Raw genomic sequence first — 26,202 nt, 5'->3', positions numbered from 1 at the left:
CTGGCGCAGCTCCTCTATGACATTTAAGTCCTACTTTTCTTCAAATAAATCAATAATTACTTTAAATCCACAGTTTTCCTTTTTTTTCTCCCCACATTCACACAACCTTTTCTCTTTTCAAGCCCGAATACCAAACCAAAAAAAGGAAAAAAGGTGAGTCGACAAATGACTAATGTGGGATTGAATGTATTGATTCTTGTTTTTGGTGCTAATTGAAGCTTTGGCTAACACATTTTGGCCAGTTCACTTGGCCTTGAGTCAAAATTGTGACTGATACCCTCCAGTAAAACAAATTACAAAGCCATCAGATAATGACAGCAGGTTCTTGTAGTAATAACAAAGCATTTTCAGTCATGGATTCGAAGTTTGTGTAAGTACACGTGTGGTAAATTTAAATGTCAGCAGTCCAGGTGAGGCAAATTTATTTTAACTTTCCTTCCTTCCCTTCCTCTCTTTCTCTTTAAAGTATTTCCTTTATTCCTAGCAATTTATTCATTTCCTGTCCACTCTGCTCTTTCTCCTTTTTTTTTTTTCTTCCTACCCCGACCTTGCCTTCTGTAAACCTCTCACAGTTATAATTTAAGGACATCTGGAGGTACAAATAAACAGAGGGCTCGGGGTGTGTGTTGTGCTGCAGTCAGCAGTGCTTGCAGCAAAACAACAAGAAAAACGATTGAGTAATAAGCGGAGGGAGCTGCAGCCAGACGCCCAAATTCTTACTGTTTTTTTTTTCCAATGCTTCTCAGCTGATCCTGATAACTCTTCTTTTAAAGTGACTGGTAGAGTATTAACAGCAGCCTGCCAGGGGATCAGTCATTGCAAACTCATACTGTGCAGCCTAACATATTTCAATCATGCAGAACTTTATTTAAATTTCTAGTTAAGATCTAACCTAAATGTTCCAAAGTTACCAAATATTGCAGCATGGATTTTGGTTAAAGGTGTATAAACAAGAGTATAAAGACATGCTAACAGCTCTGTGAGGCAGCACTGAGAGCCAATTACAGTATGCTAATGTCCACACAATGACAATGCTTAAATGTTGGTATTTAGTAGCTGTAAAGATTTGCTAATCACAGTAGCACTAAATACCAATTACAACTGAAACTGATGGAACTGTGATTAGTTAGTATTCAGTCATAAAGTATTGTACAAACTGGATTTTTTTAAGCTAATGAAGATGGCGCCGATTGAGAAGTGAGGGGATTGTCAAAGTTATTCCAATTTATCCTGAGTGGGATATGAATGTGTGTACAACATTCTATGGTGATGCCTTCAATAGTTGGTGAGACGTTGCACTCAAAACTACATATGTCAACCTCATAGTGACGTTGGCGATAAAAAGTGGAGGGATCACCAAAGTCATTTGGATTTTTTTAATTTTAATTTTTGATTTTAATTTTACTTGAAATATATCACTGGATACGAGAAAACATTGACTTGCTAGAGGAAAAGTCAGACGATTATTAAAGTCAGTACAAGTCAGCCTCTTCAGTCCATCCAATAGTCACTGAGATAGTTCAGTCTGGACCAAATTGTTGCACTAACTGAGCTAATACCAGACCAAAATTGCCATCCCTAGAGGTACTAGCATGGTTTGAAAAAATGTGTCCTGAATATTTCACTCACGTAGTTTCAAAGAAGGAACTGGAACAAGCTGATACAGAATACATGTCAAACGATGTACAATCCTTTGGTTTTAACACCCTTTTAAGATAAAAAAAAATGAGAAACTGAAAGTTAAGCGTAAACTAATTACAGTTTTTGTTCATGACACACATTGTGTAGAATAATGGTATGATTCATGGCATTTGCTTTACAAAAGCAGGGCCAGATTAAACGAGATATTGACCAACCCTGCACAGTATCTAGTCCTTTTCAACTCAGAATTTCACTTGCTTTTTCAGTCAATGTTACTCGTTTGCTGTGTTATTGCTGAGCTACCACAATGACAAATCAACCCTCAGCAAACAGACTTTTTTCTACTTGGACCACCATCTCCACCATACGTGAAATTATTCTGCTGGCCCTGTCTGGTAAATGGGATCCAAGTCAACAGAGAAGCATGAGATAACTGAAATGCATTTTTTTCTCCCTTCCCTCCCAGTCTTGTATCTGCAAATTACCTTTGTGCCTCTTACACTTTAAATGTGCTCCATGTTTCACCCACCGTTACAGCTCATGCCTGCTCACATCTCCTGGCTCCTTTTTTCTGTTTCTCCCCTTCAGCCCTCCTCCTGGCTCATTCTGTCCTTCTAAATTTCCGGGGGACTTTATCTCGCCCATTTCAAATAGGATTGGGACTCAATTTGCCATGCCTCATGTCACTTTGCCGGAGAATTCCACAGTTGATATGGACACATCATAAAACTGCAGAATGAGCAAAATATGATTTGTCAAAACTTTTTCCTCCCTCTTGCTATTTGTCATTTCTGAGATTTGTTTCTCCTCCGTAATGCTTTGATTCGTCATGAGAGATTGGCACTGTGGCATTGGACAGATGGAGGTGTCGATCAAAAAAAGGTGCTGTCGTCAGATTGGTGTGGAGGCGAGTAGGTGGTTTCACAGCAGCAAGTGACAGCACCTATTAATTTGGCCATTTAATTTTAAGTCCAACAGCGTCAGGCTCCAGCACCTTCAATCTCCCCCTGTCATTCAAAACAAGCCTCTAGCCAGCGGCCACAAACACACACACACACACACACACTAACAGAAGCGAAAAGCTTTTAATCTAGAGTTGAAACTTATCCTAGTCCTTTCCTTAGAATGCAAGAAGCCTTTAAATCAATCACTCATTTTCTGCCACGTTTTCAATTGATGCAGCAACATCTGGGTGATACTTGGAGACAGATGTGAGTGCGTAAAACGACTGCAGTTGCAAATTGGGCGCTCTTGTCATAAAGTAAGGGTCCAACAGGCCCAAATATATCGGGTAATGGCCAGATTGATCCTCCCTCTGTGAAGCTCGGGTATGAAGGTGGAGGTTTATGACAGTATTCTCAGTGAGAAATGGACTGCAACAGAGAAATGTGACACCACAGTATAAATTCATGAGCTCTCTCTCTCTCTCTCTCTCTCTCTCTCTCTCTCTCTCTCTCTCTCTCTCTCTCTCTCTCTCTCTCTCTCTCTCTCTCTCTCTCTCTCTCTCTCTCTCTCTCTCTCTCTCTCTCTCTCTCTCTCTCTCTCTCTCTCCTGAAACTTTTCCCCTGCTGCGAATGCAGACCTCCATCACAGCTTCAATTGCATGATTTTCCTTGCTTCTGACAAGGTCAAACTTCTCTTTTTGCCTCACATATATAGATATATTTTTCAGGTTTATCAGATAAATTAATCACACAAGTCCCCAATGCGTGCATTTGATCAGAGAAGCAACACCATATGACTTCCCTTAATTGAAGTTCTTTCATTTTTCATAATTTTTTTATTAAATTTAAATATATGTGTCTAATGAAAAGTAGTCATGCAAATAGTTTTGGTTGAATTTGGCCAGGCTTTTAAATACTGTTTTCCCTGGAGCTACTTGACACTGACAAACACATTTCTGTGAATTTTTTATATGCAATTTTTCAATGCTGTGAGAAACAAATGGAATTCAAAACCAGGGCAAATAAAGCCAAAACTATCTGCATGGCAAGAGCAAACCTCTTAACAAGCAGAAACCTGTTTGTGAATTTATCATTTGTCATGCTGTGCAGTGGATTCTTGAGTTTGTGTTAACACATATGGCTTCAAAAAATTGGGGCAAGTGGTTCCTTATGCTGTATGATAGCAAGGGAAGAAACTTAAAAAAAAAAAAAAAAAAAAAAACATGCATAGGGAGAAAAATACAGTATGTTGGGTTTAAAATTTTGTTTGAAACGGCCCTATTTGAAATTCTAGCATTTTTTGTAATTGTTCATAACCTCTATTTAATATCTAGAGTCACTGAGGTTGCCCTCATTTACAGTGACATTGAGTTAACAATAGCAATATAAATAATATAGCAAAGCACACACACAGATATGTGCATAGTTGATGAAAGACAGGCTATTAAATCAATTAAACCAATTACAACTTCAAATACAATGGCTCGGGATCATTTTAAATTGCTCAGTAGATACAAGTGTATCAAGCCTCAGGGTGTGCTGATGTTTATTCCACTTGCTTAGGTGCACACATTTTCTTATTTCAGAATATAAACGTGGAACCTGAAGCACAAGACAGTCATTTGATTGTGTATGATAAGGACCAACTTTCCAGTCTAGCAATGATGTAATATAGAGCGGTAGTTTCCCAAGAAGTGCCTTACAGATAAACAGATAGATCTATGCTACCCAGCATCAAAGATAGTGAACCTCTTGTTTAATTCATGTTATTTAAAGTATGTCAGGATGATTGACCACCTCCCTTAAGCCACATTAATTGCTTTCTGGCAGCCCGACACCTTAAAATGTGCTGGCAATGACACAGCTTTTTGAAAATACTTTGACCCGACAACTCCCTCTGCAACCTTGCTGTGGCAGCTGCTTCTACACTACCTTCATTTTTATGATGGAGGAAAGGATTTAGAGACTGGAGCCCTCCAGAGTAGTTCCAGTCCGGGGAGAGACATGTGGTTTGATAAGCACAGCTCTTGCACGGTGGCATGAAATGAGAAACTATCCATCATAAATCATGGTGGTCTGCTGACAGAACAGGATGCGCTGGGAAATGTGATTTTTTATTTTTATTTTTATTTTTTACATGAAAGCACATTTGCATTTGAACTTAATCTAAATACACCTAAATGACGCTATCCACTAGATGCCAGTGTTGATTCTGTTTTAGAACATTTCATATCCATTGTTAACACATTGGCTATATTGAAGATCTTTGTAAGGAGGTTTAACTTTAGTTTGTTTGGTTGTGGTATTTTTGTGTTTGGCTTTAACCTGAAATGACTTTGTCATGAGGGAAATAAATTAGTGCATAACAGGGGAAATAATGTGAGAAACAGACACAATTCCCTGTCACTGGCTTCCAGGAATCCCCCACGGTGGACCCTCGGGGTAGAGTTGCATTCATGCATGATTACATGAAGACTCAATGATAATTGTGAGCCAAATGAAACACAAGTGAAGCGAAGTTAAGATCACAAAGAGCAGATTTTGTTAAAAACCTATATACGTTTTCAGTAAACTGACGTTTTTTTCTCTTCTTTCATCCTTTGGAAGTTTGCAATGTTCCACATGACTGATATCAGGCAATCCTCTCCAGCAGACAGAAGCTTCTGCCTTGGATTAAACCACACAGCTCTGCCCTCTGCTGCCCAGCTGCAGGGCTGATGTGTTGCGGCTTCAGAGAGCCACAGCCTGCCGTATTTAAGTCTTCGTCTAACTATAAGGGAGCCCTAGAAATAATCATATTTTCATGTTTTCTATGCTATCTTGATCAATATGATGGGGTAATCTAATAAGGTGTGATGGCAAGAGACTCCACTGCAGGACAGAGAAATGTGTAACTTTTCTTTTTTTTTTTAAACCAAATTAATAATCAAGTTGAGGATGTTCCACATATTCCGTCCACCTTAAATTGTACCGCATCAGTACCCTCAGGATTTCTTGGAGTTTGACAAATCTTGCTACCCAGCTTTTTTTCCCCCTTCCTAATCACATCACTACAGTGCCTGAAAATTGAATTGCATTTCTGGGTCCTGTGCCAGAGTCTGAGATGAATATGATGTGCAGAAACACATGGAAGCGTTTTTTCTTTTCTTTTATGAAACCTTTCCTGAAAATCAATGGTAAAATGTTTTGCAGCACCAGAGCAGAGCAAGGAGTCTGTACTATCTGTATATGTGGGTTTGCAGCTGAGTAATCAAGTCATGCAGCGGTGGGGTGTGTTTTTAATCTTTTTTAAGAAGTCATCTTAATTGAAAGGTAATTCTAAACAGATGCGAGTTGTTTTCTGTTAAGCTTTGGGTAGGCAGTGAATATATAGGAGCGGGATGTTTGCATTTCATGAGGCTTTAAGCTTCTCTTCAAAATAGTTGTGCCTTTTGCTGAAACTTGTCTGTTACGTGGGCTGTGATGAATGGATGAGTTATTCTTATTATTTTTTTTTTACCTCTGAGGCTAAATTCCCAGCATGCTCAGGGACATGCTCTGTATCTTGTGAGGTTATACAAGATCAAATCAGATTAGAGATTTGGGATTTGTTGTGTCGAAAATGACTATTCCTTTGCAAGATTACAAATAAAGCTGTGTGATGTAATATCAGTCCTAACAGGATATTATCAGTCATCAGTTTGATTGTCTTTTCATTTCCTTTGTTGGATATTGACATACAGTATTCAGTCCTGGAGGAAATATTCAGTTCATTAACTAAAGTAGCAATACTTGAATATGTATAAGTACTCAATTATAAGTCAAAATCCTACTTGGGTAAAACTACACAAGTGTGTACAGCACAATGTAAAAGTACTCAATTATGTGAGTGATATATTATATATTACATTATTCCCAGATGCATCAATGTATATTTATCAGTTCATTGTATTGTATAAGCTTAATATGTTTTATACTCAAATATAATAAATTACACTCCTATATGGTACCTTGAAACTGTGCTTAAATACATAACCCAAGTAAATGTGCTCCTTTTTACCAATGATAAATGTATTAACTGTGATTTAACTTTAGTTTTGCATGACCCATTTCCCAAAACATGCTGTGTGTATGTCCTCAGTTAATTTTTTTTTAAAGATAAAGTCTCATGCATGCATACAACACTAACTGCATGTGCATTACTTTGTGACTGAATTTAAACACTAAGGTGCTGTGTGGGTGGAATTTCTGCAACAATACAACCAAAACACTAATGATTTGTCACCTGTCACATAAAACCTGAAAATAAAGAATACATGGTATAGTAAATCTTAGTGTAGGATGTCAGACAAATTAATCTTATACTATGGCCTACAAAAAAAAAAAGAAAGGAAAAAAAAAAAATCAGTCCCCTTGAAAATGTGCCATGCCTGTTAACTTTCTCTGTGCTTTTCCTCCACATGGAGGCACTCTTGTTCTCTGCATCACACCCCTATAGACCCAAACGAGGGAAAAGATAGGAAACTAATAGAAATACTTGAGCCCACTACATCTGCAAAGTCACGATAAGTTTCGACTGCCAGCTTCAGATATCTAATCTGTTAATGTTGCGTTGTGTCGTTTGGGGCTGTGTGGTACATCAGCGGGTCTCTGTGCTCACTTGTTAAGCAAAGACCTATTAGGCTCTGAACGTTTGTCAGCGGTCACTTTCTTTCCTACCACGAGGGAGGGAAAGAGAGACACGGGATATCGCTGAGGCTGCTTTCTGCCGTCTTTCGGGTCCGGATCATGATTGCTTTATTCAGTCTCTTGTGACTGTTTTTGCATCAAGTTGAGAAAGTGTGGAAACCGCGTCGCTGCAGCAGCGCCGAGACTCGATCAGTGAGACTGAAAGTACGTGCTGTGCATTCTGACTACAGCTTGGAGTCTTTTTTTTTTTTTTTTTTCTCCCTCTGTCAACTGAACTGGAGCATCGTCTAATCGAATTACTTAAGCCATTATGCATTGACCTCTTCTAACTTGAAGCCAGTTTGGGCATTTTTGCATTTATTGATTGAAAACAAAGACTCGCCAAGTTATTATTATTATTACATTATTTTTTTGGGGACAAATAATCGAAATGGCGTCACTGTATCAGAGATTCACCGGCAAGATCAACACAAACAAATCCTTCCCCAACCCTCCAGAGGCGAGCCATCTCCTCGGGCAAGGTGTGGAAGGAGAGAGGGCGGTGGAGAACCAGCATCCACGGCTTCAGCATCAGTACAGTCGGCACTCCGAGGACGAAGATGTAAGAAACTTACTCTGTCATCACATTTGCTTGTCCGATTAGTTACCGCTGAACCAAATGTGCTTTAAACACGCGGTCAGTGACTTTGAAATGACAAGCTGTATTGATTGCAAAGCCAATAAAAGAATGACTTTACTTAATGCCCTTTGCCGTTAATTACAACTCCCCCTTTTTAAAGGCAAAGTTGTCAAACTTGTGCGTCATTGTCTCAATTGGCTGGCTTGTCTGTCAATGAATGACGCGTCGATTACGTCTATTTCTAAAGAAATATACGCTCAGTGGCGCTGTCTGGTCACTTAATAATTCTAGCAAATGTTAGATCACGTCAACATTTTAACTTCATGCTGTTGTTAGTTTATGATCGTCTGCTAGTTAAACATTTGTCAGGATTCTGTTTTACTAATGTCACAGAAATGTTTCATTTATCATTTTTATCCTTTAAAAAATTCCAAACATGCTCAAAACATGTTGACTGTCTTGCGTGTTTACCCTCAATTGTATGTTCTCAAATTGCAATGTAAATTGCACAGCATAATTGCATATGACTCAGACACTGCGTTTGTTTACCCCAGATGATCTATTTTTGGAGGGATTTTAATTCATTTCAACGGGGTCACCTTGGCTCTTCATAGCAGCGCTATTATAATCCTTGTTTGGCTGTTGGAAGCACCTGCCTAAACCTGAAATGCTGCCAAACGCTCAGGTGGAACGAGCAGACCCAGGGCGCTGTCCGTGGTACTGAAACACAGACTCACTGGCCTTACCCGCTGTTGACTCTCTCCATGGTGCTGAAACACTGACTCAGGAAAAGTAGCTTTTAGTAGGGGTCTGTGTTTATTTGTGTTTTCTTCAGCCATATAAAGTACTCCGTCTTTCTTGAGAATGCATTTGCATCATTGGATGTCTCATTTGTAATCAGCTGTTGTAGTTACTATCCATGCTTGACCTTGTAGTACACTTGATATTCTATTGTATATTTCAAATGAGGTTTCATAGATCAGATGGATAAATGCTACTGTACCTCTCTGCTGCTGTCAGCACTCACCTGGTGTCATTTCTGCTCCTAAATTAGCTTCTAGTCTTTCCCCTGGATCAGCGTTCATCATCATTTATTCATCACAATCTTCATCATCATTGTTAGTATCTGACTATATTGCCATTATGTATCCTGCAGTATACTGATTATAAACAGACATAAATGCAGTTAAGAGTATGGTAAAGTTAACATCACAATCACTTAGAGATGAGATAGTCATAGCAACGTTTATTTACTACAAATAACATATATACTAATGTAGTATATATATTTGCAGTAGTATGAGCTGTGAGATTATCATTAGTAAGCTAGCAGCATGGTAACTAGTTGCACTGATGTGTGCAACAAGCTTCCGTGCCAGGTAGGTAGAACCTGAAATAGAGGGACGGAGAACATTTTCTTTTCAAATTGCATGACCATTAATGCATAAAAGTAAAAATAAAACGTAACATTTGACAAAAAAAGCCGGCACAACCTGAGAATTCCGAGGTCACAATTTTTTTAAATTAATATTTGTTTCCCATTGTTAAGCTCTATGAGCATTATACTCACTATAGTATATTTTTGTGCTTTCATGTTTAAATGGCCTCTACCCAAATATGTTTGTGTCTGCACCGTTACTGTTGCTACAAACTCCGGTGGTGCTTTGTAAGGTGCAGGAGATAAAACACTGGTTGAGGTTTACATGAATATAACATGAGGTTGATTTATTGACCGCTGGTCCTGTCTTTGTGTTTGTTGGTGCAGAGAACTCCAACATGATCTGAAATCAATAACAACGGTGATGTATGGTCCCTATTCATCAACCTGAAAGCGTGACAGGAGATACTACATGCAGGAGCAACTTTGTCAGATATAAAGACTATTTGAACACAGGTCTGTGCAGTAATTAGTTCACAGCAACATTTTATGTACAGAGCCATGCTCCACCAGAGTTTGTTACATACTCTTTCCCATTCATATATGATATACACACTTTTATATGTCACAATCGGGTGCACAGGACAGACAAATGCAGACTCAAGAGGCATATAGGTTGAATAAGGGGTTTTAATACTTAGAATCAAACTCAAGCTTACATACCTCATCAGGAACAGCTGGCAACAGACACAAGGGCAGAAACCGACAAGGTTGACTAGAACACAAATGTCCAGGCAAGCCATAATGGCAAACTAACGGAGAACAAATAAAAAACCCTGGTATAAGCAGTGTGTCTAATGAGGGAATGAGTTGCAGTTTAGGAATGGGCCAAGTAGCTGCAGGGCTCTTTGGAAGTGGGAACAGGTGTAGATGGGGAAAAGAGGGAAAGTCAGAGGACATTTGGTGGATAACTTAAGGATGGAAGATCTGGAGTAGGAGGAAAGAACACGACCTGGGGAAATGAGAAGAGACTAGAAACAGAGAAAGAGAGCTATGCAGATTACTGGATAATGAACGAGTGCAGCTGCAGAAAGGGAGTGAGGAGATGATTATATACTAATAAAAAGTATTTATATGGTAAGTTTATCCTATCTTATACTAGTACTAGATATGGGTCTTTTTTTAATGTCAATCTAAGCTTTGGCATCTTTCCAGCCGCGTGGCCTTAATGAACGAGTGTGGTGGAGGTGACATTTACATCATGCTGTGTGGATGAGAAGTAGAGCCCACTGGGATGAAGAGCTCATCCATGACTCAGCCTCCCCACAGGGCCGCCACACAGCCCTGCTCTGCCACTTCAAAAACTTTATCCACCCTTTTCTCCTCAATTGCTAAACCTTCCTTACACAGCACTTCTCTGTCACATATGATAATTTTATGCCAGAACTATAATCCCTAAGAGTAGCATCGTTTTATCTAATTTTGGAACAAAAGCTGCAATTTACTGCAACATATTTTCTGTTATCACATTGCAGCACTGATTGATGCTTGCTTGTGAAGTTCATTATACCCATTGTGCTCATTGTAAGCCTCTCTGAAAGTGAAAGTGTTAGTTAAACCCCTTAATTGTTACATCCATGGTCTCAAGACATCCTTTTGTTTCTGACACCTCCCCCCTCCCCTACCCCCATCTCCCTGTCTTCCTTAACTCTAGTTGCCTTTTACTCTCTGCTGCATTTGTTTCCTTCCAGTCATATTTTAAACTTTTACATTTAGCTTAAGGTTGAATCCAGGATCAGAGAGTGTGTGGGAGCAGCTGAGGTTCACTGTCCAGCTGAAGGACGCATTCTTATTGATGGACACCTGCACTGTGCCAGGAATCGAATGAGTGACCTTTTTAGTTGCAAAATTACTCGGCTAGCTCATAGCCAAGTTCCTCAGGTCAAAATTCAGCTATTCCCATACTGAGCCAGTGAAAATATTCACATCCTTTACTTAATCAACAGTACAAACACATCAATGTATAAATACTCTATTATAGGTATTATAGGTAATGTATTCAAAGTCTCACTTAACTGAAAATATTATTAGCAACATATACTTAAAGTATCAAAAGTTAAAGTAGTTCTGCAGAGAAAATGTATCCTGTTTGACTAATATGCCGTATTGTTATGTATAATAAACTTCAAATATACTTAGTTATTTATTTTACATGTAGTTATTTTCTTATATAAACCATTAGATCATAAATACAGATGCATCACTACATAAGTATATTTTTGCTGTTGTAGCTGGTTGAGGTGGAAGTTTGAGTTCATTTTTGTGACTTTTGCTTTCCTTTTTTTTTTTTACAACTCAAACAGGGTTAGGGTTATTTAAATGAAACCATTTCAAATATAATTAGGGGATCCCTAGACACTGCTTTTTTGTAAGGGGTCGTTAATCAAAAAGATTGGGGACTATTGGTTGACTCTTTGTAATGTGTTTTCATACTACAAACATATTATATAATTTTTATCTAAACTCCCAATCTGAAAAGTAACTTGTAACTCTCCCCCCCCCCCCCCCCCCCCCCCCATTACCTGTTGCATGCTACAGGCTCCATCCCTTCCATTACTGATTCTTGAATAAGAACACATGACAGTAATAAAATAAAGGAGAGATGGATTGGAATATATATGGGCAGTCACTGTACTTTATATAACACATATAAGTATGGATTAATTTCATAAATTAAACTTTGTCATGCATGTATTGTGATCATGGCATGAATTACAATATCATGATATTAGATTAGTTTAAACTCCCAATCACTGATCAGTGTTTGTTCTAAGTATGAGGAATCCAGAAAGAGGAATTAGTCTTTCTCAAACAGACAATGCATTTAAAACAAGCCATTATCGCTTTTGTTTGGCATGAGCTTGACTTATTCTCCATTGCGGGCTAAATCCTTCTCTGTCAATACATTTGATAGTGATCTTAGTCTGAAATCCTCTCTGATGATGATTCCCCAGCTGGCAAAACAACTCATTACAATCTAATCAAACATGTTTTTTTGTGTTAAAGCTTTCACTCTGAAAGTCTGTGTAATCGGCATCTACTCTGGCTGTTCAATTATGATTGTTAGTTCCACTGACGTCTTATCTGTTGACTTTCACAGTGCAGTAGGAATTTGAAGAGTTCAACGTCTAATATTGTGTAGCCTTTTGCCCTCCTTTGGTCCAGTCCATATCTATCTAGATAGTTATATTATGTAAAGCCTTTTGGTTCCTCCTTGAGCCTCTGCTTTCCCTGGTAGCTTAATTTTAAAGTGTAAAGTCCATGCAGTCTCACATTTCAGCCTCATTAGTCAGATATCCTCTCCTATGGCATTTATACAAGTGAGAAAATGGTGAAAAAGCAGAAATGGATCTTTACTTCCACTATCAAAGGTTTGTCCCTGTGGTGTAATTTTGTTTTTCTCTACAGACACTATTACACGAGTAAACATCTCTTTTTCCTCTGTCTATGTCTAGTACGATCAGCACAATCGTAATGAGACTCAAGAGATATCGGGCTAGAAACACTGAGATTCAACGAGAGAACGGTGTGGAGTTTCTCTTTGTGTGTGTGTGTGTGTTTGTGTGTGTGTGTAAAGTGTGTGTGTGTGATTTGAGTCAGGTATTCCCATAGTTCTCTTCTTTACACTCTTCCAACTCATCTCACTTATTCTGCTGTCTAATGGCTTTGCGCCTGCACTTTGCATTAAGAAGGATGAGGGGGAAAAAAAGATAAATCCACAGCCACACATTAATACGCACTCCCTTTCTCCTCTTTGCCTTATCTCTCTGTCAAACACGCACATACACATACACATACACACACACAGTTGCACACACACACACAAAAATATATTTTTTCTGGGTATGGATTATGAGACACCGGAGCTCTGAAATGCCCTTTTAATAAGCTGGCCAATATCAGATTCACGCTTTATGATAAGACAAATAATGTTGAAGAACAGTGCAAAGAAAACAGTAAAAATACAATATATAGTAGAATATTATGCTTTTATATCCCTTCACTGTGTCAGCAGATATAGGGGTTATTTTTGGGTATAATAGGGCTCTGAATAAGTCATGGGAATCATTTTTCCCTCTGTCAGCAGATACAATTCATTGTTTCTTATATAGCACTGTGCTGTTTTTAATTTTAATGTGTGTCTTTATTAATCTTAAGAGCTAGCACAGTGATGGCTTTATTCTTATTGGGCCTGTCATTAACATGAAGCTAAAACTCTTGACCCAGCTAATTTTATTTAGAGATTATGATCCCTTATATCACAACACAGACTAGTATGTGTGTAGTAGTACTGGAGTTAGTGTATGTTCTTAGTTTCTTCTGTCTCAGATGCCACCATATACTGAAATATTGATGTATTTTAAATGTTGCTAATAATCACAAACCCTATAATAGCATCAATTGAATGTACCTTTATGTCATGTATGTATTTATAACCTGTCAGTTTGTTTGGTTTTGTTTAGTTTAACATGTATTATGCTCTATTTACTTTTTGATTCTGTTTCAGTTGTTTTACATTAACTTTAAACCCTCTGTGGCATAGCCTCTTTCATTGTTTACTGTCAGATCTAATCATTGTAGTTTGCATTGGTTCCAGTGCACCACTGGGTCTGAGTGCATTGCAACAAAACATTAGTACAGCGTAGATGTGTGAGTAAACATACTGCACAGCACCCATTTGTCTAATTGTTGATTCTCTGTGTTGGATGATCCACTTAATAATGTATTGTATTTGACTCTCAGTTCTGAAAAAAAGAAAAATAAGGGATTTTAGGGCACCTTTGCTCATAAGTTACACAATTTGTTATCATGCAAACATGGTAACTTGCTTCTGCCTTGATTACGCCCTAAACAACCATTTCCCTTAAATATATGACATTTGAGTCAGGAACACTCTCGTCATAGATCCAACCATTTACTGAGACTAATGGAAATATAGTTTTGCTCTAAGATGTTCCCTGGATTAGCCAGCAGCATAAAGCTAAGCTAATGTTGTGTACGCGTCACACCCATCCAACACCTTTGTACAAGCACACACTGGGACAAGATTATTCCAGACTTGATTGATTGATTAAGTGTAAAACAACACAGCTGGTTTGTTGGTGGGCTTTCTTTACAGCAATGTTGTGAGAGCTCTGTGTAAAAAAGGGCTTGCATGGACTTTTGTGCCATTAGTTGTGACACATGAAGAATACGGCTTTTTCAAAAGTGGTTAATTCAATGAAGTGAATAGTTCATGTAAGCAGTTTAATTTATGAGGTTAACAGCCAGAATGCATGCATACTATGGTAGCCACTGCCTGTCTTCTATTCCCGGAAAAAAAAACTGGTCTTAATGAGTTGGGGATAATGAACTGCTACTTGTCTAATTCTACCTGATTACAGAAACCGTGTTTGCCACGTTGTGCCTTTTTTTTGTGTGTTGATTAGTGAATAGTAAGTGAGTGATCAATATAGGTACTTGAAGGATAGAGTTATCACTCTACACACTCGATTCAGGGTGGCATCTGGAGCCCTGTTTGATGATGTGAGCCAGTGTGTGTGTGCTTTTCAGGAGTTTCAGTATATTGTAGTATCTCCTTGCAAAGTAAAATATGAGACTAAATGCCAAGGGAATCACTGGCATACAGACCAATCAGAAAACAGCACATTTAACTGTTTCCTCTTATTTACTGTCAACGATAACCACATTCAGCTTTCACCTGATTAGTGTCATATTCCAAATCTTTAGTGACAAGACCTTTTGACCCCCAGCTCTCTTTCCTCATCTAGCTAATTTCTCCTTCATCAACAATTCCTCAAACACTTCATGTTGATCAAACATGGCAGGCTCATATGTGTGCCATTTTCCCCGTGATTAATTATGCAGCCAGCGGGGTGTAAAACAGTGGTATGGTTTATTTATCATCAGGAAGCTCTTACTAACTAAATCAGGTACACATTAAGGAAGGGGGAACAGTACATCGCTGGGACCAATCACTGCAGGCAGAGGAGGTCATGTGATTAGATGGAACACAGTTTAGAGTTGATCTTAATGCATTTGTGTCAAAATTTCTCTATATATGATATATCTATAATGTATAGCAAAGTACAAACATTGTTTAGTAATGATTGCTACATTTAGAGATCACAGAAAGGTGAAAAGCCAAAATATGCCTCATATTCACTCTGCTTTATCTTTAAATCTCTGTGTAGCTGCGATTAAATTTGCACAGAGGGAGGGTTAGCAACATGAGATAATCCTGTAGCACTCACTGAAAGGGATTTGCTAAATAATGGCAGTTCAGAATCAATTTTGTCCTTTCCAAAGGCTGTCAAAATAAAAATAATGATAATAAGAAACTGCTGAACCAGAGCAACATTACTGCTCTCTTCCCTTTCTTTGTTAGACTTTTGTTATGTCTTTTGCAACCTGTGTTTTGCAGAAATGGAGAAACAAATGCTCAGTACATGGAGGATAGGCTAGATAACTCTGAAAAAGACTATTCATCAATACCAAGGTGGCATCATGTGTCTGACTGTTGACGTCTTCAACTCTTGAACTGGTGCTGCATTCCTCTTTGTGTTGCCGCTGCTTGTCTGGCAGCTCACTGACGATAACAGATGGTGGGCATTAATAACTTCATCTCAGCGTAAAATGAATTCATATCCGGCCTCTTCACAAGGCATTTTCACCGTAGGGAGAGGCAGGCTACAGAGGAAGAGGAGGAGGAGGAGGAGGAAGAAGTGGACGGGGAGGCAGTCACCAAAATGCCCCTCCATTGGGTTTTAAGCAAAGCTCTTCCTCGTCCTCCTATCCATCTCTCTGACACATACACATAGCTGTACACTAATGCACACACAAACACACAAGCGCAGGCCTTAAGAGCTGCGGCGCGTTTCACTTTTATGGGTCAGAAAACCCGAGTGCTGATTTAGTCATTATTTATGACTGGACGCAGTATTTCTAAGATTAGGGAGGAAACAGCCGAGAGGCAAATAACTCTGAAGCATTCCTACTGGTAAATAACACGTATGTGATTTACATGCAACACTGTGAAGTGCTGATCATGCACAACAAATTCATCTCAATGTACTGTATATAGATTACAGTTATCAGATCTGTTTTGGTGTGGCTAAAAATCCTCTCATGGGAGTCAAGGCAGGTTCTTTAAGTGTTTGCAAAATTGTTGTTTTTTCTCCCTAAATGTACTTCTGCAGGCGTGTTTACTTCTGTAGGTTTAGATTGGTCTTTAGATGTGGTCCTTATATGAACTGATGTGTTTTTCTTTGAGAAGTTAAATTGATATTAAAGTCTGTTTAATATGATTTGACACCAAATACCCCTTAAAGTTGGAGCATGTTGCAGTGAATCTAAGCATACTGAGAAACCAAAATAGACTGTTTATAGTTTTAACAGTCCTTTAAATGTTGAAAATACCCATTGGATGGAAACTTAATGGCCCATTTGCATATGCAATTTTCTAATGGGATTGTTAGTATCTGTCATTATCTCTGTTACACTTGAGCATTATGCATCAGAGTAGGTTTGAGGAGGAAAAAAAGCATCAGTTGGAGTGCCCCCACTGTACCACTAGAGGCTGTCCTGTTCCTGTGTCAGACTGAGGTGTATCATTTTTAAGGTGCAAGTGAGAAGGCTGAAACACATTGTTCTGGAAGGAGGCTGGGTCTACGGGGAGTGAAGGCCAGTCATACAAAGTGAGGTTAAATCAATGATACAGGGATGAGGGATGATGAAAAGAAAGTGCAGAGACAGTGGGACAAAGGTAGGAAGGGACGGCAATAAACGAAATAAAGCATTTGCCTTGAAGGCAGAAGGGCCACCTGAGGAAGACGCTTGATCAAAACCAGAGGCAGATAATTGAATAGTATATTATATAATAAAAGATGAATAGTGTATCTAAAGGACAATAAAAGGAGGATGTGACCCAGCCTGCTCAGACGAGGATGGAGGATCACAGCAGATGCCTGATCTGTAGTATTATAGTAACAACAGCAGGGTTTCACACTGGGGTCAGCCTACTAATAATTTAAGTAGTATACAGTAGTAGTTATCTATACTTTTGTTTTTACTCTGCATTCAGTCATGGTATATATGTATGTAGAGTATTTGCACTGTTTGTACAGACAGCTCACTAAAGCACAGTGTTTAAAATCATCCCTAGAGTTATTTTTTAACTCCATGAGATTGATTTGAATCCCTCTTCCAGAGCTTTATTGGCTGTATATGCCTAAAAACAACACCTGAATGAAAACCACAATCATTAAAATGGAAAGAGATACCTGCAGTAGAGAAATTACTTTGTGGATTTGAAGCCTGGGCTCGGTAAAATACTTTTAATTTGTGCATGTTAATTTAGGCCTCACAGTGGTGCAGTAGTTAGTACTGTCTCACAGCAAGAGGGTAATGGTTTGGAACCCACCGCCCAGCTAGGGACCTTCTGTGTGGAGTTTGCATGTTCCTGTTCCTGCGTGGGTTCTCTCTGGGTACTCTGTCTTCCTCTGACAGACCAAAAACATGCAGGTTAGGTTTACTAGTGACTCTAAATTGCCTGTAGGTGTGAATGTGAGTGTGGTATGAAAGCCCTGACAACCTGTCCAGGGTGTACCCGCCTCTCTGAGATTGCACCACCACAACCCTCTAGAGGATAAGCAGTAAGTAAAATTGATGGATGTGAATTTAAGAAACTCAAATTGATCTGATACTTGTTTTCTAACATTCCCTAATGGGAGGTAATTTACAAATAAAAAGCTGTATCACTATTATAACAGCTACTTGTGAAAATACCAGTCAGCAGAAGCTTTAACTTGCCGTAGTTGATGATATCTGATCCTGGTTAAAAAACCTATTAAGATGCCTCACAGATATGAATATTTCCACATAATGTATATACACAACAGTTTCACAGTTAGTGTTTTTACTTGTTAAACTAATTGCTTCTGCCATGCCATCATTGCTACACATTCTGTACAACTAACAGCTAATAACAAAAGCTTTTGTGGGAGTTTAAACTTTTTTCTGGAAAATGTAGAAAACAACTTGTGGGTGTCGAGGAAGACAAATGAAGATGATGAGCAGTAGTCAGAGAACAAAAGTTAATTCCAACATTTACATACAATTAACCTTTGCAGTGCATTTTATATTTTAATTTTTTTCTTGGGCCACTAGATGACACAGTTTTCACCAGACCACTCATCTGTCTGGATGTCTCGATGTGACTACATAACAGATGCTGTTCAGTGTACCATCCTGCCTTGAGTCTAGACAGTATCTGTGGAGAAATATGTGATAACATAGTGGCAAAATATTATGCGCAAAAGGGTTTTACATATGTAGGATTGCAATTAGATATTGTTTAATCAATAATAATGTGCATAGTTCATTCTGTTCAGCACATAAACATAATGATCAGAATTCCACAAGATACACTGTAGAGGGCAGAGTTTCCTTGCAGGTAATGACTGGTGACAGGTACAGAGGTTTACACAGCAGCACACTACAATCCACTGAACAAATCATGTCTCCATGCTGTTATTTCTACACTTTTCAGAGAACAAAAAAAAAAAAAACACTTTTCTGTTGTCTCTTCCAAACTTTGCTTTTTCAGGTGGAGCCAGTCTGCCAAGTTTTAGCTGAGACACTTTCAATCACCCTGCCTTAAATGCTGAAAAATCTCAGGGGGGGAGGGGACTTTGACACGTTCTTTGATGTCGAAGCGGAGAAGGGCTGCAGTTTACCTATCAGTTCCAAGGTGGTTTAGGAATAGGAAATAGCATGTCTCTGATTGTCGGGCTGCTCTGAGTCGAACATGGCAGTTCTGTATTCATCTATGATAGAGAGGAGTGCGATCGTGCATTATTAATGCAGGGCGTCTGAAGAAACAAAATGTTGAGATTGTATACAGACAGTAAAGGATTTTGATTGTCACTGATGAGGGCACAGAGTGCTTTTGGTGCCTGTGAGATAAGAAACACTGCTGATATTTTTTTCCCCTCATGATCCGAATTCAATTCAATGTTCAATTCAAGCCAGTTTTTTTCCTTTATTGCTTTAAATCGATCTGTGTGTTATCTTTCCATCTATTGCTACTTGCTCACTGATAGACAGAGATGTTCCTTAAGCCTCCACATAACCCTTCTCTGGTTTGCATTGCTATTTTAAGAGCATAATCTTTCCTCCCCACCTTTCACTTCTCTTTTGTGATCTACCAGAGACATATTTTAGCAATTACACATCATAAATGAAATTCAGCTTACCTGCTGCTCCTCATGTAGTACTCTTAGTGCTTTTGATCAGCAGAGCATCAAATGTTTCTGATTTGTCATTGCTAGTGTGGCTAGTAAGTACCAAAAATAACCCTCAACAGCCAATAAGCAAGGGCCCTGGAGGTAAGTGTCTGCTTGAGCTCAGAAATAATACCTCAATAATACAGTAACAATTGACAACAGCATCTCTCCTTTTGTTCTAGTTACAATGGTGCTCAGGTACAGAAATAAAGCTGTACTAACATACAGTGATAGTTAACAAGCCCAATTTTGTTACCCAACAGATCCTTTCAATATTTATCCTTTGATCCATTACTGATTTAGGGTTGTTTTTTCCGGAGTTCTTCACAAACTGGAATTGCTTTCTTTTCCTTTCCACTGACCTGTTGAGAGCCTCTGAATAGAACCGAGCCCCGGGCCAACACCACCACCACCACCGCTTCCTTCCTCGTCTGATCTATTTCCTTTTTTTCCTCCGTCTCATTGCTCGCCATTTTGACCCGGTGTCCTATTGAATGGCGTCGGCCTACTGAAGCGTAACATTACATCAGCAACCTTGCCTCCTGTCTCTGACACATGGCTCAGGCTGCGGCTGTGTTGTCCAAGCTTACACATCTTTGTTTTTTCCATCTAAAATGAGTTGCATTGACGTGAATGTTTACGTTTTTAACCTGTTATGCTGGGTGAGGTGAGGCTGGGCAGCTACGTTTCAGTCTTGCAATCATCATCTGGAGTTCTTACATTGTTTAAAGTTTGAAAACTAGCAGTACAGTTTCTCTTCCGGATGTTGTTACAAGTCTGAATTTCACACCTACAATTAATGTTGGCTTTATTTGAAGATCACAATCTTTAACCATAACCCTTTAACCATTACTTTTATCTACTTCTACTTTATCTTAACCATTTATTGTTGGACTAATGAATGAAAAGCCACTGGTATTTAATATTTTGAAAACATGATATGGAACTTTGTAGAATACGTCTGGGGAGTGGGTTGGAGAGCATCATCCCTCCAGATTGCGTAAAAATCGGTCTGGTAGTTGGCAAGATATATTAAACAGATGATACAACCAAATCCTAAACTAAATCCTAATCCCCTCTGGCACGGAGCACAGCAAGGAGGAAGCACACTGAATTCTCAGCTGTTTGGGTGGAGTTTGCATGTTGTCTCGTTGTGTGTATGCTGTCACCTCACACCATCCAAAAATTTGGAAAGTCCATTGGAATGGAGACAGAACATGCACTTCACTATCTCATATGAAATAGCTTAATGTTATTGCAAAACATTTATATTTAAATGCTCCACAAATAGTGGGTTCCCTGGAGCAGGTTTCAAATCTGATTTCCTCAAAAACCGTGCTTAGTGGTTTGACAAACTGGGTTGATTTGAGGGAACATTTTTATGACAAAGCATTGGATAGGTGCAGTTTGATTTCTGTCTGGCTAACAAAGACATATTCATCAGGCCAAATATAATGTAAAGTGAAACAAATGTGGTCTAACATAATGTGATGTAAGCTGAAATTGCCCATGGGTATAAATGTGATATTAGTAATGTGATATTAGTAATTTCAGTTTGATCAATAGTGCCTGTATTTTTGAATGGATTTTACCTGTATGTTTCCTTATCTATAATGAAACAGGTACTGGCTTCAACTTCAGTTTATCAAGTGAAACCAGTCAAGGGGTCTTGCTCTCACACATACGCTGTGACCTCTATGGCAAAACAATGATGTTGTATTATTTTCACATTTGCACCAGTCATAGATCAAGGTCTTATATGGCCTCTAATCAAAAATTGATTCTCCCCCCCCCCCCTGTTTCATCTCTCATGGATGTTCGGCGCCTCTGAACCAGCTTTCGATATAACAACCTCATGACTAGCTCTCTTCTTCTCTCAGAGAGTTTTCACATTTAACATCTGTTCCTCACTGTACCCCACATGGACCGCAGAGATTGTCCACAACTCAACTGCGTGCAGGCACACATGGCATATACTGTGTGTATAAATATATATATATATATATATATATATATATATATATATATATAGAGAGAGAGAGAGGACACGTGTTGTGAGTCACAGTCCGTAATAAATTACCTCAGCTCTTTTTATTTGTTTCGAATCCATACAGCCATTACAGGACATTGTGGGGCTGTGACTGGGCCCACGATAAATGCACCTCCCTCGATGTGTGTGAAGAATTACTTTCAGATATGAACCGAAGGGAATGGAAAAAATGTTCATTTTTATTTTCAACCAAGTATATTGGGTTTTTTTGTGGTTGCAAAGATGTATGTGCTAAGAGTGGAACTGCCTAGAAAAGGACTTTATTTGAACAATAGAAATGGAAAATAATTTGATAGAATGGTATTGTGATACAAGTTTATTTTCTCAAAGGTTTACTGGATGTTGTTGTGAAAAGAATGAAAGGCAGGAGAAAGCATATGATAGAGGTTCAGAAAGAGACAAAAGGACTGCAATATATCAAAGTGCCTCACAATAACAAATGTACATCTATGTTGTTTATCCTTTCACAGGAAGTTTATCCATTTTCCCAACTTCAACTTAATGATATAAACGATTTTCTTGCTGCTGTCACTTTGTACAGAGTAAGAAATCCATCTTCATTTTTGTATGTTACTGAATCCTGAATATCTTTTGTCTTTGCCAAAAAAGGTAATATTAACTGGTTTGCCGTATCAACATGTTTAACATTTCTTCTGAAAATGGGCAGTGGCTTGGAGACCAAGATAGCAGCATGTGTAGATTCAGGTGTCCCTACAGGTCCAAATGTATGCATCTCTGACTTGCACTGGACCCTTTAGAGACAATGTGTTATTCAGCTATATGTGAGAAGTCACGTGTGGTTTAGTGGACACTTTCTTGCCATTGGAGAGGATGAAGGTTTAAGATACTTCCATATTGACTTCACTTTTCAGACCTGGAGTTAGCTGTTTGGTCCAGTAGCTTTTGAACCCCCCCACCCCCACTTGGATTAGGGGGGCTGTGTCCAACCATTTCTGTTACTTTCTGAAACTGTAAAACTGACATTCATGCCATGCTTGTCCAGGTGTGCGGAGCTGAGATAGGAGCCAGGGTTTGAACTTCTCTGTAGCTCTTTTTGTCATGTTTACACAACTATTTCTGTCACTTTTCACATAACAACAGAACAACAGAGTGCAACACTATGAATGCCCTTCAATAGAGACTGTCTGAAAATGTGCTGTTATCCACATACCATGGCCCCCCAACCTCCCCTCTATAATGGCAGGCTTTTCACTCTGCCTACAACTACAGGACTTTTGATTTTTGACATGGTTGGACAACACGTTATACAAACTAGTTCTGATAGAGCATAACCCGATCCTGTTCTCCTACCAATGAACTGCTTAGCAATAAACTCCTGTCCACTGGCCAAACCCTAATAGATAATGTTCTTAGACATTCTGCCAAAGTAAGATTTTTAATAGAGATAACTCCCATTATGCTTTCCACCATGCCCTTGTTTGCTTTTGGTTGGGTTTGGTCTGGGTTTCATTTTCCACCACCACAGTTCATAAAAACAATGCTAGTAAGCAGCTTAACCCTCAATATTGAATGCTGGAGTGCCCTTGAATGCACCCCCAAGGACAGTTAGCAGAATGATCTCTTCTGGCAACTGCATTACCACACAACAACAACACAATCATGTTGATGCAGAAGACAAAATTACATTTTTATTGAGAGTACTTCAAAAGTAATTTGGCTATTAGAGCATAGACCTTTCTCATCATTACGCTCTCATATATTTTTGTGAATAACTGTAAAAAAAAAAAATTTAAAAAAGAAGGAAAAAGTACAAAGCAAAATAAAACATAGACCAAAAAAGCAAACAAGCAGACAATACAAAATAAATAAACAAACAAACAAAAGAAACAGGTAAGGACATCGCTCCTTTCATCTCATATTCAATCCACCTCCCATTGTGTTTCAAATATTGGCCAAGGGTGGTGAGCATTTGAACGACTGAAGCCTCTCCCTGTAGCTTGAGCCATACACTGTTATTTCTTGTCCAATATTCCCACTTCAAACTGGAATAAAGACAGCATGAACACATCACATTGATTTCCTTTAGATGATAATGGTAGGGGATTTATTTAATCCATTTACACCCAAAAAAGTATCAAATTGGATCAGTTTTAAAGGCACTACAGTATTCATGTTTAGAAGTTTATGCTATTAGAAGTATAGCCACTTCTCCTCTGTTGCCAGAGTGTTGTGCTGAGGAATAAATAAACTGGAAGCCCATCCTATATGTTCTGTTATATTTTACTTTGGAGAGGTGGGTTTTCTGTAAATACGCTGCATCTGATTTATCTCTCTTTAATTTGATCAGAATTGTAGTTAATTTAATAGGATTGGGGATTCTATTGACATTAATGGACATTACCCTAGTTTGGTTTATTTTACCTCAAAACATGAACTGTAATAGCTCTTGTTCATACCACAAACAAAAACCCCACATTTGCCCAACATCACCCATTTTACTTGTATAGACCATAACACACAAGTAAATAAAACAAAAGAACATTTATTTTTAAAAGAACAAAGTAGAAAAGTCTTCCAAATAAAAATATGGTAGTGACTCCCACAGTGGTCCTTCCAGAGCGGACCTTGATAGAGCTTTGGTGGCGAGAAAGCTCTGAAGGGGGGTAGCCCTCTCTCTGGCAGAGAGCCTTCATGGATTCCATCTAAAATAATGAGATACAGTAGATATGAAAAGCAAAGTGTTTGTAAGTTTGTTTATATAGCACGTTTAAAACAACCACAGTTGACCAAATTATTATATTAAACATAATATATGTGTATACATATACATACATACATACATACATACATACATACATACATACATACATACATACATACATACATACATACATACATACATACATACATACATACATACATACATACATACATACATACATACATACATACATACATATAGACTAGATACATATCAGCATTAATACTAAAATAATTGCAGCAGGGTAAAATAAATTGAGGTGTCTAAACTCACTCAAGTGAATTTCACGAACAGGTGGGTTTTTAGCAGTGGCTTAAAGGTTTCAAGGGTCTTAGCAGTTCTCATATGAACAGGTAGACTATTGCAGAGGTCAGGGGCAGCCTTCTTGTACATCGCTTCTCACTCGTATTCAATCCACCTCCCATTGTTGTGTTTCAAATTTTGGCCGAGTGTGGTGAGCATCTGAACAACTGAAGCTTCCCCCTGCAGCTTGAGCCATACACTGTTTTTTCTGTCCAATATTCCCACTTATTCCCCACTTAAGCCATATGCCAGGTTAGTCGTTGTGTCCAATCTCTCAGTGATTCAGGTGGATTAATCAGTGCCACCTTGTAGTTTCTTGCTACCATACCTTTTGTTACTTCCTCTGCAGGGTTGTATACTTAATTAAATCTTCATAATTCACTTGCAGCCTTGTGAAAAACATTGTTCTAAAATGGATGTTGTCTAACACTCTTGGAGTACTTCTTGTGTTCCATTAAAACTTCTGGGGCATAATTATGGTGAAATTTGATTCTCTTACCTTGCCAGATAAAGCTCTTTTTAGTCCAGGATAGCCTCACAATTCCCTCTCTGACTCTAAAACTGGCAAACTGAGCTATGATAGATCTGGGTTTAGCAGCATCCATAGACCTCTTGGTAAGTGCTCTGTGAGCCCTCTCAATTTGCAGGTTGGTAGAGGCATTGATTTCCAAATTCGATTTCAGGAAGTTCTCCAAAAATGTTGTCATGGTGGTGCTGTCTTTTGAGCCTTCTGGTACTCCTTAAACTCTGCTATAAACATGTTATGGTATGCTTTTGACAATGGTTGGTTTGAATGCAAAGAAATCTGATCTGAGCAAATGAGTACAGGGAAAGGAATTATGTTTTTGTGTACTTCTAAGGGCCAACGCTGAAAGGCTCAAATTAGTTGAGAGAGATTGCATTTAAATACTTTGCCATGGAGGATTTAAAGCCTACAAATGAGACATGTATTAACTGGTTATAACATCCTGTCTGTGTGGTACCAGTTGTACCAGGGGAGGAGTATTTGTAAATGAGCTTTGTGCAACTTGGGTCTGCTGGAGTTCAGATCATTACACTGCTGACGCTCCCATGTGATGGGTGTTTGGCTTGTGTCAGCACAATCAACAAAGCAAAACAGCATGAAACGCACAGGGACTCAGAGGCACATGTGTGCGTATACAAAGGCATAGGAACATTCGCACATTCACACATTTTTGCTTACAAGTCCTTTCCACATACAAGTTTCGAATTGCTGTATGGCCTTAAGGAAGCATTCTCCTGTCACCTCTGAACTGACAAGAAATAAATAAGCAGGGACAAGACATTAATGGCTCTTTTCAAGTGCTGCAGTGGCTGTGCTTACAGTGGTGGTCTGTCTTGTCTGGCAGGGCGGAGGAAAATACACCTTTCCTCTCCTCTCCATCCCAGAAGATATTTCTCCCCGAGGGCCACCAAACCGAGCATTCACTGGACCGTTACTCAGAATTGCCTTTTGAGTTTTTCAAAAGTGTCACTTTCTCATGGCTTCCTATTCATCTTCTCCTCCTCT

General features: G+C 38.7%; 1 protein-coding gene across 1 annotated transcript in view; it reads left to right on the top strand.

Annotated features, from left to right (window-relative positions):
• Positions 1-7,683: 7,683 nt before the first annotated feature.
• Positions 7,684-26,202, top strand: part of LOC134002088 (dipeptidyl aminopeptidase-like protein 6) — a 127,562-nt gene continuing 109,043 nt past the window's right edge. Inside the window, exon 1 of the mRNA XM_062441362.1 lies at positions 7,684-7,854. Within this exon, the coding sequence (XP_062297346.1) occupies positions 7,684-7,854 (171 nt within the window). The remainder of the gene's footprint in view (positions 7,855-26,202) is intronic.

This window comes from Scomber scombrus, chromosome 20 (assembly GCF_963691925.1).
Source record: "Scomber scombrus chromosome 20, fScoSco1.1, whole genome shotgun sequence".
Classification (NCBI taxonomy): domain Eukaryota; kingdom Metazoa; phylum Chordata; class Actinopteri; order Scombriformes; family Scombridae; genus Scomber; species Scomber scombrus.
The sequence above is the reverse complement of the archived record's forward strand: the minus strand, read 5'-3'. Positions and strand labels throughout refer to the sequence as shown.